The 17,708-nt window shown below is 44.4% G+C and overlaps 1 protein-coding gene across 8 annotated transcripts in view; it reads left to right on the forward strand.

Annotated features, from left to right (window-relative positions):
- Positions 1-17,708, forward strand: part of NRXN3 (neurexin 3) — a 1,402,093-nt gene that overhangs the window by 363,484 nt on the left and 1,020,901 nt on the right. For 6 of the 8 annotated variants that reach the window (XM_073349320.1, XM_073349317.1, XM_073349319.1 and 3 more), the window contains exon 1: positions 16,824-16,878. Coding sequence is in view for 1 of the 8 variants with exons in the window: in XM_073349326.1 (XP_073205427.1) it covers positions 16,577-16,878 (302 nt within the window). In the remaining 7 variants the exon portion in view is untranslated. Of the gene's footprint in view, positions 1-16,576; positions 16,879-17,708 lie in introns of those variants that run through there. The other 2 variants (XM_073349326.1, XM_073349323.1) reach the window with 1 other exon arrangement.

Raw genomic sequence — 17,708 nt, forward strand, 5'->3', positions numbered from 1 at the left:
TGGTAGCTACTGAGCGACAATTTACCTGGAGTCCTAGAAGGTTATTGTGGCACAGTCACTTTTCAGAGAAGAATCACACTTTTACAAAGGTGACATCCTTTGCCCTCTCTGTGGACATTAAAGATTCCTAACGCTTTCTAGGAGTAGGCGTTTACTCTACGGGCTTTCAGACAAAATTTTGTCTCCGTCCTTGGCTGAGCAGCGCATGTTTTGCTGCCAGTCTGCCCAGAAGTGGCTGCATTTTAGTGGTGCTGTAGGCATATAGTTCCTAAAGTGCTTTAGGGTCAGTCCTTTCAAATAAAAGGTGTGTCTGGGGGTCTAAAATGTTTTTAAGATACTTGGGTTTGGATTAGAATAAGCATCGTTACAAGAAAACAGGATCCAAGATCCACCAGGGCAAACTCCTCTCTAGAAAAATAGTGGCAGCTCCTTTCTGGACCTCACAGAGGAAACAGTTTTGCGGTTGTACTCATGACACAAAGACTATGTAAAATCTCTTGCAGGGGGATTAGAAAAATCGTCCACATAATATCCAGGCTTTACCTATAAGAGTAAGAATTACATCAGCTATAACCTTCTAACAACAGGCTTAGTGAACACCGTGTGAATGTGCAGAGATGCCAGCCTGATCTTCTCACTCATCATACTGGTGTACCTTCATTGACCACCATAGAATTGCTCCTGATTTACACCAGCGCAAGTGAGATCAGAATCCTACTTGTAATGCTAGAGAACCAGTGACTCTATTCGTTTTCATGTTGACATACAGAAGCAATAACCTGTATGGTTTTAATAATATTCTCTCCATCCTGCAAGGTGTCAATTGAATATAAATAGCTGGACTCATATTTTACAATGATAAATCATATCAAGATGCGAAAATAATTTTGTTCATGATATAAAGGAGTTTGTTCCCCTTACTTTTCTTTTTTTAGATTAAATTGATATTTACCAGCATTCATCTGCCAAGCTGTATTTTCTCCACATTGTCTCTGTTCTATCCCTGGTGGGGCAAGTGTTCACACTAAGAAATATACATTGGTCCTCTTGGTCTCAACAGCCTTGGCAAAGAGGCCAAGGATTGAAAGTGGCACAGAGTCTGAATGCACCTCTCACTCTGAGAGCAGGGTCCTTCTGAGTCAGGGTTAAGCCATGGGTGAAGTGGAGGGAAATCTGAGGGGGAGCTGGCATTGCACATGCTCGTGCTGTACCCATTCTTTGGATAAATACAGAACTTTGGAAACCAACAGTGCCATTGTGGCATCTTTCACCAGGGCTGCATTTACTTTCATAGCAATTTGCTGAAATAAAACTGAATAACTGGTATTGGGTACAGCAATGATGCTGGGAATGTTATCAATGACTCCTCACCCCCTCTCCCTTCCAGGTGTTTGACTCAGTTTCATGTGGTGCGTGTTTTGGGGCAGGGGCTGCACGGGAGTTGCTGCTGATGTGTGTTGGGACAGGGCATGAAAACCATAGAGTTAGCAGGGGAAGGGAAGCTTTTCAATTGTATGTTTTATTACCACCCCGCAACAGCAAGTATTATGCATTTGGCCAGTAAGCACCAAAGATGATTTGACAGTATTGATCACACCCAGGCACAGCTCCCAGCCCTTCTGTTTTATAAGATCCAGCACCTCCTTTTTCCTCTGGGGTGCCTTGAGGGAGCTGTTGAGCAACTGGAGCTCCCATTACAGCCCCTGAGAATTGAGTGTTCGTCCCCTCTCAAGCTCACTCCCAGAGTCCACCTGAAATTCACCTTTACAGAAAAATCCCAGGGTATCATTGAGTCAGAACATCCTGACATCATCATCAGGAGCATTTGCTCCACTGTGTGACCTTGGGGAAGTCATCCAATCTGTCCCATCAGTTCCTCATTTGTAAGATGGGGGTGATGATGATATTTTCTTTCCTCTTCTCTCTTTTGGTCTTGTCTAGATTATGGATAAAATTTGCAAAAGCACCTAAGTGACTCAGGCACCTAAGCCACATTGAACTTCAACGAGACTTAGGCACTTTTCACAATTTTCGGCAAGGCAGGAACTGTCTCCCACTGCATGCGTATACACAGCCTAGCACAATGGGACCCTGCTCTCAGCTGGATCCTACCATAATACAAATAATTATAATTAATAATAGTATTATACAAAACTCACCTGCCCTTATATGAGGATCATGATCATTAAAAGAACTAATCATATTTCATTCATCCATCACAAAAGTTTAATGAAATTACTTATCTTGGGAGAGTGGAATTCTAAAAGGTGGTGTTTGTTACATTTAAGGGATAGTAGAGCTGTATTAGAGCTGACCTAGGCTAGATCCAGCAGTTCCAGACCAAATACAATATTTCCACATCCTACAGGAGTGATTGGTTCTTATTTCCTCTTCTCTGCCTTTTGTATTTCCTGAATATAATAATAATAATACTCCGTGGTTTTCCTCCGTAGATACTAAAGCACTTTATAATGGTGGGTAACTTTATCCCCATTGTACAGATGGGCCCGAAGAGGTTAATGCTCACATTTTTCAAACCTGTTCATTAAGTCTGTGTGCCTCAAATTTTCAGTTGGGACACATTGGGCCTGATTTCCAAAGATGTTGAGTGCATTCAGCTACAATTGGCTTCAAACTGACTTCAGTGAAGGTGCTCAGAACTAAAGAAAATCATGCCCAGAGTGTCCCAAGACACTTCTGAAAATGTAGGGCTAACTGATCTGTTCAAGGTGTCACAGCAAGCTGACAGTAGAGATAGGAACAAAACCCAGATATCCTGACTCCCAGTTTGGCAACTAACCCAGTGGACAACATACTTTCCACTTCATGCTGCAGAGGCTCATCTCTCCCAAGGGAATTTATCCTCTTGCTCAGTCAGTGATGAAGTTTCACTCCATGAGAGATGGGTCAATTTGTCTTTATGCTTTGGAAGGGGTTGTTTGATAGCTGTTACTACTATAAAGGACATTAATGGAGGGAAATGGCGCCTAGTCCTTTAATAAATGCTTGTTTCCAATCAGTGGTAGGACCTGATTCTACAACAGTGGGGATGACTTAGGAAAACATGTGGGATATTATCTCAGCCTCTGCAGCTCTATATTCTCTTTCATTTTCTTGCAAGGCTCTTTGTTCCTTAGAGCTGCCTTCTGCAGCACAGAGGCTGTGTGGTTGTGTGTAAGGTTTGCGTGCATGGGGTTAATGTTCTTTTGCACATTGTGGGGCTCTTCCCCTTTCTCCCTTCTCTTCATGACCCTTATTTTACACATAGCTTCACTACGATCGAGCCACAAGAGTGTAACGGAGAAAAAAGATCTGCGTGAAATTGAATGTCCGTGGCCACTGTGTGTCATTCCCCTGTCTACTGTGCCCTCTCTCCCTCCATTCCGCTGTGCTCTCCTATGATAGCCTGGAGCCCTCCTTGCTCCCTTTTGGGCATTGTGTTAATTGTTTGTGGTGTCTGCGTTTTTTGGTGGCGTGCGGTGGGAAAGGTTAGCTGTCAGAAGCAGGCCTGTCAGTGGCTGATAAGACGCTTGGGAGATTGGATTTGAATCATTAAGCTCCCTCCCTATAGAGGTGGAGTCTGCTCTGCTACAGGAAAAAAATGACAAGCAGGGGGAGAAAAAGTCCAGGACATGGAGGGAGCATGTGCAAGAACACGCTGGCATCCATGCTCCTGACGACATACACCATAGAAACACAGACACATGCCATTCCACACACACACACCATAGAAACAGTCATGAGCCCCCCGCATCCCACCCCCATAGAAAAACATGCTCTCACTGCATGTGGTCTTCATTATACATATGCACCCCTTCACTTTCACATGCTGCATACACGTACTCCCTCTATACACACATACGTATGTAATGCATGCTTGTACACAACTCCCCATGTATGTGTACCCCCTACACACATATGGTTAACCCAATACAGACATATACTATGTACACACACTGCTTGTGCTTCTCAAAATACAACTCCCTATAAACCCACATCTTTCTCACACCCACCGACTCTCTCACCTGTTCCCTTTGCATGTTCTTCACTATTTACACACGCCCCTGCACATACCTCCATGTACTTGCTCATATTACACAAATTGGCAAACCTCCTGTACACATATGCCCCCCCCACACAGACTTCCCTACAAACACACACTATACAACTATATTCCCTATGCACACTTCTTACAAACCAGAGCCACTCCTTTACACTTACATATTTACACCCTACACATTGGCAAACACACAAAATGCCCCCTACGTGCTGGCATAAAGATACACACATCAACCCACCCTCTTCACCCTATAGTAGTACTCTCTGCACACTGATACACACGTGGTCATAAACAGAGAAATACACCCTACGTACACCTGTGTCCTTGCACACACTCTACCCATTACAAAAATGACCTACAAGTGGCTTTTGATGATTAAGACTTGTAAAGTGTTAGAAGATGAAAAGCCTGATGTAAGTGATGTGTTATTGCACAATGGCATAGCCATGTACACACACACATGCTTGACACACACTCTGACACACACAACAGCACCTGCTGTCCCCCATAGCATTTTAAGAAACATTATTAGAACCCTAAAATGCAACAATATACTTTGTAAAAGGACCATTTTGAAGATAATTGTTGAGTCATTATTGTGATTAGTCTCTTAATGTAATTTATTTTCTACTTAAACTTCATACTGCCAGGACACCCAAAAAGCTTTCTGCTCAACAGCAAGAGTGACCGCTTCTGGTAGACTGTTTGCCAGGAGCTGGGAATGGGTGACAGGGGAATGGATCACTTGATGATTACCTGTTCTGTTCATTCCCTCTGGGGCACCTGGCATTGGCCACTGTTGGAAGACAGGATACTGTGCTAGATGGACCTTTGGTCTGACCCAAAAAAACAGACTCCAACGAGAGACTGCTGAATTGGAATTAATTTGCAAACTGGATACAATTAATTTAGGCTTGAATAGAGACTGGGAGTGGATGAGTCATTACACAAAGTAAAACTATTTCCCCATGTTTATTCCCCCCCGCCCCCACTGTTTCTCAGAGGTTCTTGTTAACTGCTGGAAATGGCCCACCTTGATTATCACTACAAAAGGTTTTCTTCCCCTCCCCCTTCCCCCCCCCGCTCTCCTGCTGGTAATAGCTCATCTTAAGTGATCACTCTCCTTACAGTGTGTATGATAACACCCATTTTTTCATGTTCTGTGTGTATATAAATATCCTCACCATATTTTCCACTGAATGCATCCGATGAAGTGAGCTGTAGCTCACGAAAGCTTATGCTCAGATAAGTTGGTTAGTCTCTAAGGTGCCACAAGTACTCCTTTTCTTTTTGCGAATACAGACTAACACGGCTGCTACTCTGTGACCCAGTATGGTCGCTCTTATATTCTTATGTTAAACTGATGCCATCACAAGTGCAGGAGTGTCTAGTTCAATGCTATTTGTCTGCATCTGTCTTTCCACTCCTTTTGTTGTGCTTTTCAAGCATAGGGGGGCCCAACAGGAACAGGCTTTCCTCCTGGCCCTTCTTTGATCGATCTCAGATAGGAATATCCTTCCCCTCATCTCTGTGATTCTCAAAGAAAATCTTCACCTCCATCTGCCTGTGCTGTCAGTGCAGGCTCCCCACAGGCAGTTCTCCAGGGCTTTGTGTACTTTAGTTGTAAGTGTCCAAAACAATGGTGGTCCCACCGCTTCCACGGGGAAGACACTGCTTCAGCCTCACAGAGCTCCCTGATATTCAGCCTACATTTTCCTTTTCTTAATTTCAACCCAGTCCTTTTTTTTTTACCAGGGTTAGCAGATGCCATTTTATTAGATGAATACTAGAGATCTTACATCTAAATCAAAAACCCAGGTCCAAACAATTTGTGTTGGGGGATATTTTGAATCTGACTCCTGCTCCAGATTCTCTTATCTTTATAATAGGCTGAACTAGGAGAATGGTGGTGGTGTGGGGCTTGGGATCCAGATAGCGATCCTAACTGTGAACTAAGAAGAGCAAACTCCTCTGAGGGTGTTTAACACCCTCCTCAGTCTCTCTTCTCCCCATACCCCATTCTCCTGTAACCCCTAGACTCATGCTCCCCCAGTGCCTCACTCTTCCCATCCATCTTTCATAGTGTTTTTGCTGCTCCTCATAGTCCCCGTGTCCTCTTTAGCCCCTTGAACCACAGTGTGGCAGCCATTTTGTCTGTGGGAATGGCTTCAACCTCACTGAAGACAGTGGGAGGTGGCAACCCTCTTTATTAATGACTCCCTCACTTCCATGTGCAAAGAGACTGTAGGGAAATGGTGGCCATCTTGATGAAGTCAGCCGCATTAACTGTAATAAGAGATGGTGGCCATTTTGAACAAGGGGAACTTTGTGAGTTGGCAGCTTTCATCATGTTTTCACGAGGCAGGTAAAAACCCATCCCAAAATTGCCAGAGTCGCGATAAAATCATGATTGCTAATGTAACATCTCTTTGGTGAAACTGAGTAACTTCATGCATATAAAAGGCATAATTTGAATTTGCGCAATCAGGCAATGGGTTGTAATGATTTATGTAGGCAGCACCTCCATCAATAGGTGGAGCTTTAACTTTATCTTAGTGCTGAGGTGTCTGCTTTGATATGTTGTTGTATCTGATTTGGATTGTAGGGGGGTTGTAGGAAGTTTTATCCATGCCTGTGGGGTTGGAGTTGTTACTAGCAGCATCCCAATACATCCTTGGATTTCTACAAGGGAGTGTTGCAGTATTGAAGGTAAGCAGCTGGGAAATGAAGAGTGCAATCACACACTTACACACACACATTCATATCACACTCTGTCTCACACATACACACACGCACACATATTTTCAGCAAGCATAGGAGCATCTTACAATTGTACACTGTATGCCATGCACCAGGTGGGCTGGTGGGTTTCATAGCAACCATTAGGTAGAGAGATACCTGCGCAATGGGGAGGCTGCTGGGAGAACTGATTCTGGAATCCCATATTCATGATGCTGCCATATCCTATCCCCCCAGATCCTGCTACACAATGGGAATACAAATCTACCCACCCTTGATGCTTTGTGCCTTTTGCTTTGCATTTTGCTGAATGCTCCCATGTCTTGAGGGGTTTCTCTCTGGAGATAAATCTGATCATTTAAATCACCACATTTTAGAATGATGCAGGTGAGGAGAGTAAAAGATAAGCTGTGAGAAATGCAAAGCCAAAGAAATAAAAAAAAACAGTTATCCAGGACTGTGATGAGAATTCACCCTTGTGCTGTGGCTGGCAGGGAGAAGGGGCTTTTAAAGTTTTTATCCAACTCCCATCACCGTGGTATCTAAACATCAGCTCCTAGGAAGATCAGCAGCAAGTGCCCACCCTTCCTGTGAATACTGCTTTGTATCCCTCCCTTCCAAGTGTAAGGGGCAGCAGGGTAGAAGGCACAGAGACTTTTATGCGAAGAGGCAACCAATGGGATATTCAGGCTGGTGACATTGCAAGGGCAAAGGGAACAGAAGGGAAGAATAGATATGAGGCTGGAGAGGCAGAACTGATGGTGGGGACTGGGGCAGAGCAAATATGGGGGTAGAATTGATGTTGGGAGTGGGACAACAGGATTGTTTTGTGGGGTGGGGCAGAACTGATTGCTAGGCGGGGGGATGGCCAGATGTGGGGGTGATGAGACACCTCCATACTTTTTTCAGACCTTTTTAGCATTGCCTCTCTCCAGCCAACAGCCAAAAGTATCTCTCCCCATCTAAAAGGCTTGGAATTTAATGTTTCCTCACAAATGGGAAACAATGCAAAATCTCACACAGATAACAGCACAATCATCCATGCTTTGCAAACAATGAAAAATCCACTAGAACAGAGATACCCAGCACACACTCTTCTCTGGACAGCTTCCTGGAGCTGTGTGAAATTCCAATCAGCTGATGCCAGGGACTAGTAAAGCTATTAGCTGGCCACTATAAAGAGTGCTTGGAAATTCCTTGTTTTCCACTGAAGATGCATTAATGGCTAATGCCCAGTGGGAATTATTAATAATTACTTAGCACTTTTTATCCAGTGGTTTCAAATGACTTTACCTTCATTGTTGTTATCTTCATAAAACAGATAGGAACGAGCGGGCTTTTAACAGGCAGAGACATCTAGCTTTTCAGGGTAGTGTGTACAGCAGCTGCCAAAGCAGGGCAAGGAATGACTAACATTAAGCAATAGGAATTCTTTGGGTGGAACATAATGGCCCCTCTGCTTTTATTGCTTAGCAAAGAGGCTTTTCTTGGTGAGATCAGAGCTGCAGCAGCGCATGCAAAACCAAGTTTAGCACAGAATGGGCACTGACTGGTGTATGAGTCTCACCATTAATGTTGGGTCCTAGACTGACAGGTGTTCAGAGCAGGGTTAGACATTACAAAAGCATTTCACTAAGTCCCACTGGGACCAGGTTAAATTGTAAAAATAATTGTCATAAATAACAGGTTGTAAATTAGCATCAACTTCGGAGTCTCCTGGTGCATTTTTGTCTGAATTCTTTATGGAAAGTCCATGGGGCAAGGTCTGTGCCTTCCTTTCTGTTGTACGGCATAGAGTACACTGCTACAAATAATGACTTACCATTCCCAGTTCCTACTAATGTCACATGACTATGTGCCTATGCAGTAGGGTAATATTGTGATGCCTGGAATGAATTTAGGGCCCTTCCCACTGTAAATCATGACACTCTCGTTAGAATGTGCTTCTTCTCCAAAACAGTACAGAAAATAAATTGCCTTTTGAGCTCTGCTTGTAAGACATAGGGCAGACTGGTGTGAATCTTGCCCATCCTGTACATTTTAGGATGGGATCCCTAATGGGATCTTAGTTTGGGATTATTCATACCCAAATTCTATACTCAATTTGGAATTAGGATCCAAGATCCATACACAAACTAAAAACAGATAAAAAACAAAAATAAAACTTTCATGCCCATGCCTGCTTGAAGTAGTTTCAGAGCAGAAAATACCAGATGAATGACTCTGTGCATAGAGTATGGATTGAAAGCTTCATATCAAAACAATCTGTACAAATAGGGAGTGTAAGTGAAACATCTTGGATTTTCTCTGCCCCATTTTGATGGATCTGCAGTTGATGCCTTAAATTACTATTCAGATTTTTAATATACCCTTCTCCTTATCCCTTGTACTGATGGCCAGCAGCATTCTATCTATGTGACCGGGAGACTGGAAGTGAGACCTATTAATATACTTTATGTTGAGCTAACAGTCACCCCACCTTCCCAGAAAAAGGCCATTAAATGTGTATTCAATGCTTCACAAATCTGTGGCTGTGGGGAAATGACTTAGTCATAACGATTGCATTTGACTCCTGACCTCAGATGCTAGCTATTTTGATCAGAATTACCTGCAGGTATATAGAGCGTGTGTCCGACTTGATTGTAACACATTTCCTTCCTTCAGATCAGAAGTGAGTAGGCAGAGAAATTACCATAGTAGAAAATGTTAAGCTCTTGGTTCTGACTACTTCAGAAGTGCAATCAATGTCAGTCCTCTATGGCTGGGGTGGCTGTCTATTAACATAAACATGGGTATTCCTTGGTGCTGTGTAAATGTAGGTGTGTGACCTACTCTCAAACATGCTTATGTACACACACAAATGCTCTCACAAGCACAAATATACATTAGTTATTACCTTCCTTGGCACTCCCAGAGAAAGCTCAGATTTTTATGGATCCATCCTGTGAGCCCCTCTTGCAAGGCTATTAAAGGGTCTAGGTGGTTTTTCAGACCTCACACTGCAGTGCTATCACTTGATGACATTATGGGTTCATGTCATAACATGATGCTCCTGCTTCATGACCTGAGGACACAAACATCAACACATGATTATTTCTCAAGGGTAGTTGTGACAGGAAATAATTTTTTCTTCTTCCAGTGCTGGTCCGTATCTGTGTTCCACTCTTGGGTATACATGCAGTCCATGTGTCTGAGACTGAGAATTCTTGCGAGTAGCATCCGTTGCACTGCACCCATGCCCCTACTCTCCTCATGCTCGGCACTGAGGGTACAAGGGAGTAGGAGGTGGAGTGCTGACCAACCATCTCTCCAGTTCCTTCCTACTGCCACATGACCTGAGATGGAATCCTCTAGTGTTTCGAGCTTTCCCTTTCTCTGTAAATATTCCTATAAATATTCACCGTTGTATATTATTCTTAGTTTTTTGTAATTAGTGTTTTGATAACTCCAGGAAGTTAGTGAGAGAATCCCTACCCCGATGAACCCTCCTGGCCTCCTGGTGTGGGACTTAGATTATACTCAGAATACTGGGCTTCAAAAGCTGTGTCTTCTGTCCCTGCTTCATTTGGGTCAGCGACAACAAGCAGCACTGCCTCAGAGAAACTCATATCTCTGCTCAGTGTAGTATCTGCCATTCTTTTTCCAGCAGAACATGACAGGTGTGAGAACTTTGGCTTTGGAAGTACCTTAGGGAGCATGCAGTGAGGCCTCAGTCACAACCAGCTGGGGAGAGCTCCCTGTACACTGATCAGAGTCAGCAAGGAGTGCATCTCCTAGTACTATGCCTGACCCTGGAGTGGAGAGGGGCAGAGAGAAGGACCCTTTGGTTAGCCGTCCCCATGAAAGTAAAAGCGTCCTCATGCTCACAAACACAAAAACAGATCCTCTCCTAGACTTTCTAAGAGGAGAGATCCCTCCCTGACCCCCTCCAAGTAGAGGGAGATGTCATGTCCAAACCATAAAGGTTTAGGCCATCCAAAGCCACATGGGCGAGTTCAAAAGACTCGTAGAGCAAAACTCCTTCGGTAACAGCCTCTGCATTGATCTCAACACTGATTGCGGTGCCACCTAAAATGAAGCACCGGGACCTGAAGGACTGGGAATCTTCAGTACCATAGAAATCACATTCAGTGTCAATACCATCCTGGCCCCATAAAGAATCACCCTCTGCACCTACTCCAATGGTACAGGTGAAAAGATACAACCTCCAAAGGTGCTGATGACTTATACCAGTTCGGACGATATCTTCGTCCTCCTGGACCCACAATTTTCATTGTTGTCGAGACTGATCCTCACCAGGGAAAGAGATAAATGCCTGTGGGAATATAGGACTCTGGAAAAAAGTCCATCCTTTGTCCTGACCATTAGCTACGATTTCCTCTCAAGGGAACCATCAGCACTGCTGATGGACCTGGATCCAACCTTTTCATCTTTGGAAGATATTCGTGTGGAACCAGATTCACTTCCACCCAGGGAATTCAGCCCAGACAGGGGATCGAGAATCTCCTGGAACCAGCCCTGGGCACACAGAGAGGCAATAACAACAGACAAGTGGTTGATGTATATCATCCATTCCAGTTTCTCTGTGCACCTTCTTCAAAACCCCTTTCCCCTTTTCAGGAACGTCTCTTATGAGAGAATCCTCCTTCAGGAGGTATAGTCTATTCTCCAATGGGGAGCAATACAGCAGGTACCCCCTGAACATTGTGGAAAAGGCTCCTGTTCAAAATATTTTCTTGCCCTGAGAGGAAAGGAGGCTGGAGACCCATTCTCACCCTGTGTCAGTATTTTTATTCACATGTTGCAATTTTGTATAGTTACATAGACATCAATAGAACCATTCCTAGGAAAAGGCACATGGTTCACAGCTTTCAGTATGAAAGACTCGCACTTTCATGTGGATATTCACCCCTCTCACAGATGATTCCTCAGATTGTGGTGGACTCCCAACACTATTAATACAGGGTGCTCCCATTTCAGGTTAGCTATAACTCCCAGAGTCTTCAGAGAAGTGTTCTCAGCTCAGACAAGCCAGCTCCACCATCTTTCTGTACTTGAAGTACTGGCTTCTGAATAGCAGGTTTTGCCTCGAAGCCTTAAAATCAACTTCGTCATTGCTTCACCTTTTAGCATCCCTGGGAATCTGCATAAATGCGGAGACACCTACCCTGACTGCAAGACAGTTCATAAATTTATAGGAACGACACTGGATTAAATCAGGGGTGAGGGCCTACCTCCCCACTGACAGATTTTGCACCATGGACACTCTGATAGATGTAATTACACACAACCCTCATTACGTGAGTTTGGCTGTTCCTTACTCTTCTGGGGCATATGGCGTCATGTACTTATGTGATGCCATTCACAAGACTCCATCTCCTTTACCTGTAAGCTTGGCTCCAAACGGTATATGCGCTGAGCAAGCACAGCATGAATATTATAGTGACAATTCCCTCTGAGGTGAAGACCTCTCTGGCTTGGTGGAGAGACCCTGGTTATGTGTGTATGGGCGTTCTCTTTCACACCTGATGAGACCATAATTACAGACATCTCCCTGATAGGTTGAAGAGCCCACATGGATGATTACACAGCACAAAACACTTGGACTCCTTGGGAAGACAGAATACACATCAATTTTCTGGAACTGAGAGCAGTAGGAGAGGCTTGCAAAGCATTCCTACCATTCATACAATCTCAGCATGTCCCAATAATGTCAAACAACATAACTGCCATTTTTATAGAATAAAGCAGGGAGGAGCACTCTCTGTTCCCTTCCATCCTGGTAGTTATCTCACGTTCTACGGAACAGTCAACTAGACAGGGCACAAGTCATCCTCATTGTCCCCAGATGGCCCAGTTCTGGTTTCCAAGCCTCCTACCAGTGTTATTTCATCCATCTATTAGCATTTGGACCTTTCTGGATCTCTTGATCCAGAAAAATGGCAGGGTCAGGCATCCCAACCCCAGTGCTCTTCATCTCATGGCTTGGTATTTGGATTGGTGTCAAGCCTAGAATGTTCCTGCTCTGAGGTGGTGCAAATCAGTCTTTAAAATATCAGAAAAGTTTCCACCAGAAAATGTCACCTATCCAAGGGGAAACATTTCTCTGTCTGGGCTCAGCAAAAACATCTCTCTCCACAGACAGCTGAAATAAGTTGGACAGTCTTCTTACCCTTAAGATGAGGCAAGCTTTCAACTGCTAGCTACGTGTTACATGTCTCACCTGTCAATGAAATTCGCTTTTCTCACTGCTGTCACCTTGGCCTGAAGGGTAGGTGAACTTAGGGCCTTAGTGAATGATCCACTGTACACAATAGCCTATAAGGATAAAGTCTCACTATGATTACACCCAAAATTCATCCCTAAAATAGTTTTGGAATTTCAATGAACGAGTCCATTCACTTACCTGTGTTTTTCCCGAAGCCCTGGGCCTTGGGTGAGGAGCGAAGACTTCATTCACTCAGTGTGTGGTGAGCATTGGCATTCTCCTGTCAGAGAATGAAACAGATCAGGAAGTCACCTAGACTGTCTTGTTGTCATAGCAGAACGAGTATGAAGGCAAGCTGTATCTCTAAGGGCACATCTACACTGCAGTAAAAGGCCCGCAGCACCAAGTCTCAGAGCCTGGGTCAGATGACTTGGGCTTGTGGGGATCAGGATGCTGGCCTTAACATTGTAGTGTAGATGTTGAGGTTTGGGCTGGAGCCCAGGCTCTGAAACCCTGGGTCTCAGTGCCTGGGCTCCAGCCTGAGCCCAAACGTCTACACTACAATTGTTAGCCCCACAGCCCAAGCCTTGTGAGCCTGAGTCAGCTGACCTGGGCCAGGTGCGGCTGTGCTGTGGGTCTTGTATTGCAGTGGAGTCATACCCTAAGCGGATCTCTAGCTGTATTCTACTCCTATTATCCATTCACACAGCTTTCTCCCCAACAGGGGGTAAAGGCTCACTCTACAAGGGCACAAGCATCCTCAGTAACATTGCTTCCAGAGGTACCACTGCTTGACATTTCCAGGGCAGCTATGTGGAGCTCCATCCACACATTGGTGAGGCTTTACACCTTGGTCCAGGACTCCGCCACTGATGCATCCCTTGGGACAGCAGTTCTGCAAGCAGCAATATTATAGAATCATAGAATATCAGGGTTGGAAGGGACCTCAGGAGGTCATCTAGTCCAAACCCTTGCTCAAAGCAGGACCAATCCCCAACTAAATCATCCCAGCCGGTATCCTTGCACTATGCGCCTCTCTAAATATGCTCATCAGTCACCCACAGTGGAATACAAATAGGGACCAGCACTTGAAGAAAGGGAAATTAGTTACCTTATTGTAACTGGAGTTCTTCAAGCTGTATGGTCCCTATCTGTATTTCACTACTTGCCCTCCTTCCCCTCTGCTTCGGACCATGACAGGATTTGTGGTAGAGAAGGAAGGGGAGAGACAGTCAGTCTGCCCCATCCTTATACTTTTGGTGTGGAGCCTGAGGAGAGGAGGGGTTCAGCCATGGATCAACAGACACTACTCTTAGGAATTCTCCAGTCTCAGGTGCATGAAGTGTGTGCATACCCCAGAGTGGAATACAGACAAGAACCACACATCTAGAAGAACTCCAATTACAATAAATTAAGTAACTTCCCTTTCCCTCAGTCTCTTATTAAGGGGTTCTGCTGAATCTTTGCTTGGACTAAATGAGACAAAATGAAGCAAAGAAGTGCTGCTAATGGGTCAGTGTGGCAACAGAATAGGCTCCTGCCTAATGCAAGAGACATGGGAGTGACTGCAGTTTGATTGTGCCATCCAGGAATTTCACATTCAGCCTTCCATTTCTGGGTGGGATTCAACAAGATTCCACTGTGCTGATAATGTGAGGAGCCCTGGAATGTGCATCAGTCCCCTGAATACCCTGTTTACAATGTGCTACTCACTCTCAGCCATTTTGCAAGCTTCACAACCCACATTTTGTATTGCCCCCCTACACTTGATTCAAGTTGAGTGGCTGACTCTCCAGTCACATCTGAGCGTGTTATGTGATGAGGCAGGAACATCACCGGATTTGGCTGCTTTACTGGTGGATGAAAACAAGCAAGAAATCTTTCAAGAACATTGATTCTTAGTTATTAGTCAATGAAAAAACCCTAATGGCTAAAGAACAGTTTGTCAAAACCAGTTAATTATCCATGTGAAACGACCTAATACACAGCTCACTCCAGCTTTTATATTTTTTTAAAAAGCACAAAACTTCCTCCTTTTTCAACTCTGCTAGATGATTAAAAGAAGAAGGAGAAAAAGACATTTCTGAGGGACTGCAGGAGACAGGGAATTGGTGGTGTGAAAAAGGCATTTAGGTTGCATGTTGGATTTATATATTAGTGTGTCCTCTAGAGTTGCTATCATCCCGGTTTTTGGCTTCTGTGTCCAGCTGCCATTTAGGGTTGCCGGGTGCCTGGTTTTCGACTGGGAAGTCCAGTTGAAAAGGGGACCTGGCAGTATCTGTTCAGATGTACTGACTGGACACCAAAAGTCCAATTACCATTGGGTGGGGGGACACTCTGGGTCACTAACCTGCTCCAGCTGGGGCTGCCTCCTACATGCAGGCAGGCGCCTTGTCAGTATGCAGCAGCTCCTGTCCCAGTCCCGGAGCAGAGGGAGCCCAGCGGGGGCAGGAGAAGAAGGTGGAGATGATCCAGTGAGTGACGGGGGGAGGAGGGGAGAAGAATGAGTGACATGGATGGGGCCTTTGGGGAAGAGGTGGAGTAGAGGCAGGGTCTTGGGGGGAAGAGGTGGGGAAGGGGTGGTGCTTTGGGGGAAGAGGCAGAGCAGGGGGAAGGACCTTGGGGGTCTGGTTACCAGCAATTAGAAATGTGGGAACCCTACTTTCCTCTCTGCAGAGCTGAGTTCAAATGCTGCCTCCAGTCACCAGAGGAAATGAATTTGCTGGTCATGCCCTGGTGTACTGTACACACAGGAAATTTGGGGGTTTTTTGCAAAGAAAGAGAGGCTTTGTTGTGTGCTGCCAACAATCCCCCGTGCTTTATTTTGCTCTACAAAGAGATGCATCTGCCTATTAAGGATTCTCTAAGTAGTGTCATCCAGCAGGCAAAGATCTGTGCTAAGTACTGCAATTAGAAGTACCTAGAAGAGTTTACTGCTACCCTGTCCATTTCAGATTGGTGTCAGTGTTCTGACCTGGATTTCACTGTGACTGTCAAAGGAGAGAACTTGAGGCAGTGACTCATTTTACCCCTTCAGTATGTCCTTGGAACAAAGGGACAAATCAACCAGAATTAGATTCAATACCATCTCAAATATACTCCCAACAGTAGTTCAGGCAGGTGTCTGGCATGGCATTACCAGTATGGTGGTGGTCAGAGGCACATTAGTCACTCCTTTTGGAATCTTTTTGGGCAGGTGGTAGTGTGATGGTTACATTGGAGGTCATTCCCTCATGCTTCTGATAAAAATGTAAATTCATTTGTAGCACAATTGTAAGTTTTAACATTTATCTTCTTCTGGCCACTATTGTGCTACCTTTGAATGTCTTCCATGGAATCAATGCTGTCTGCAATGGAAGTGGAGCCAATATATTGATTTTAACATGGATTGAGGACCCTACTATTGAGTCTGTTGATAGCTACACTACAACAGAGACAACACAGTCCACAGGAACAACAGAAGAACACTAAGAAAGCCATGAGATTTTTGAGTAGTTTAATAATGATTTTAATTCTGTTCTTAGCAGGGAAAATACTAACCAGCTCTCTCTTTGTTTCTTCTTTTTCAGCGAGAGATGAAAATGTGGCCACCTTCCGTGGCTCAGAGTACCTTTGCTACGACCTGTCCCAGAACCCCATCCAGAGCAGTAGTGACGAGATCACCCTCTCCTTCAAGACGTGGCAACGTAACGGGCTCATCCTCCACACGGGCAAGTCAGCTGATTACGTCAACCTGGCTCTGAAAGACGGCGCGGTCTCCTTGGTCATTAACCTGGGGTCCGGGGCCTTCGAGGCCATTGTGGAGCCTGTCAATGGCAAATTCAATGACAACGCTTGGCATGACGTTAAAGTGACGCGCAACCTGCGGCAGGTAATGGTGAAGGAGTGAGAACGCCAGGAAGGCTTCTCTCTAGTGTTATCTGGGCAGACATGGGGGCAGGTGATACAGAAATAGGGATGCTCGGTGAAGTACATCAAAGTGTTTTTACCCTCCCAGATGTCTCTCAGTTATCCAATGGACAATGAAATACCAGTAGTCAATGGGAATGTAGCCCAGTTGTGATATCTCCATTTCCACTTATTAATTTTTGTCTATTTTTCCCCAGTTTGATTTAATAATAAAACTTGTGACTTGACTTTACTTTCATCTCCCTTTTCCTTTTCTCTTTTTTCTTTCTTTCTTTTATTATGTCCTTAATTACATTTCAATCTTATCAGTAATATTCTTGTTGCATTTAAATACTGTGGGAACAGAGTGGTTTTTTCCACAGCTAAGTGTTTAGTCCCCCACCCTTCGTCGTCTTTATGTTTTGTTAATTGATTTAACCATTGCCATGATGTCATAAGTCTAATTCTTAAAGTGTTTGTTTCTTCCTTTACTTTTTTCTTTTCTGTGTGTGTGTGTGTGTGTGGTTATTTTAACTTTGTAGCTTGGGAGTTAATTGGCTGGAGTCTTTCCGAATCTCTGTTTCTCTGTTCTTTTTTATTTTATTTTTTTCTGTTCTGTGATCTGTTTTATTGCTTGTGTCTCTGCTGATGAGACTCTTCTGTTGGCTGTGAGGACTGGAGAAATGGAAGGACCAAAAAAGAAAACAAAGAGAAAAACCACAAACGCGCCACTTTGGAATGGCTTTATCTGATTCTTGTCACTGTAACTTTACAACTCTTCCTGTCACTTTTTTAAGCGGACAGCTCTGTCAG

This window comes from Lepidochelys kempii, chromosome 6 (assembly GCF_965140265.1).
Source record: "Lepidochelys kempii isolate rLepKem1 chromosome 6, rLepKem1.hap2, whole genome shotgun sequence".
Taxonomy (NCBI): Eukaryota; Metazoa; Chordata; order Testudines; family Cheloniidae; genus Lepidochelys; species Lepidochelys kempii.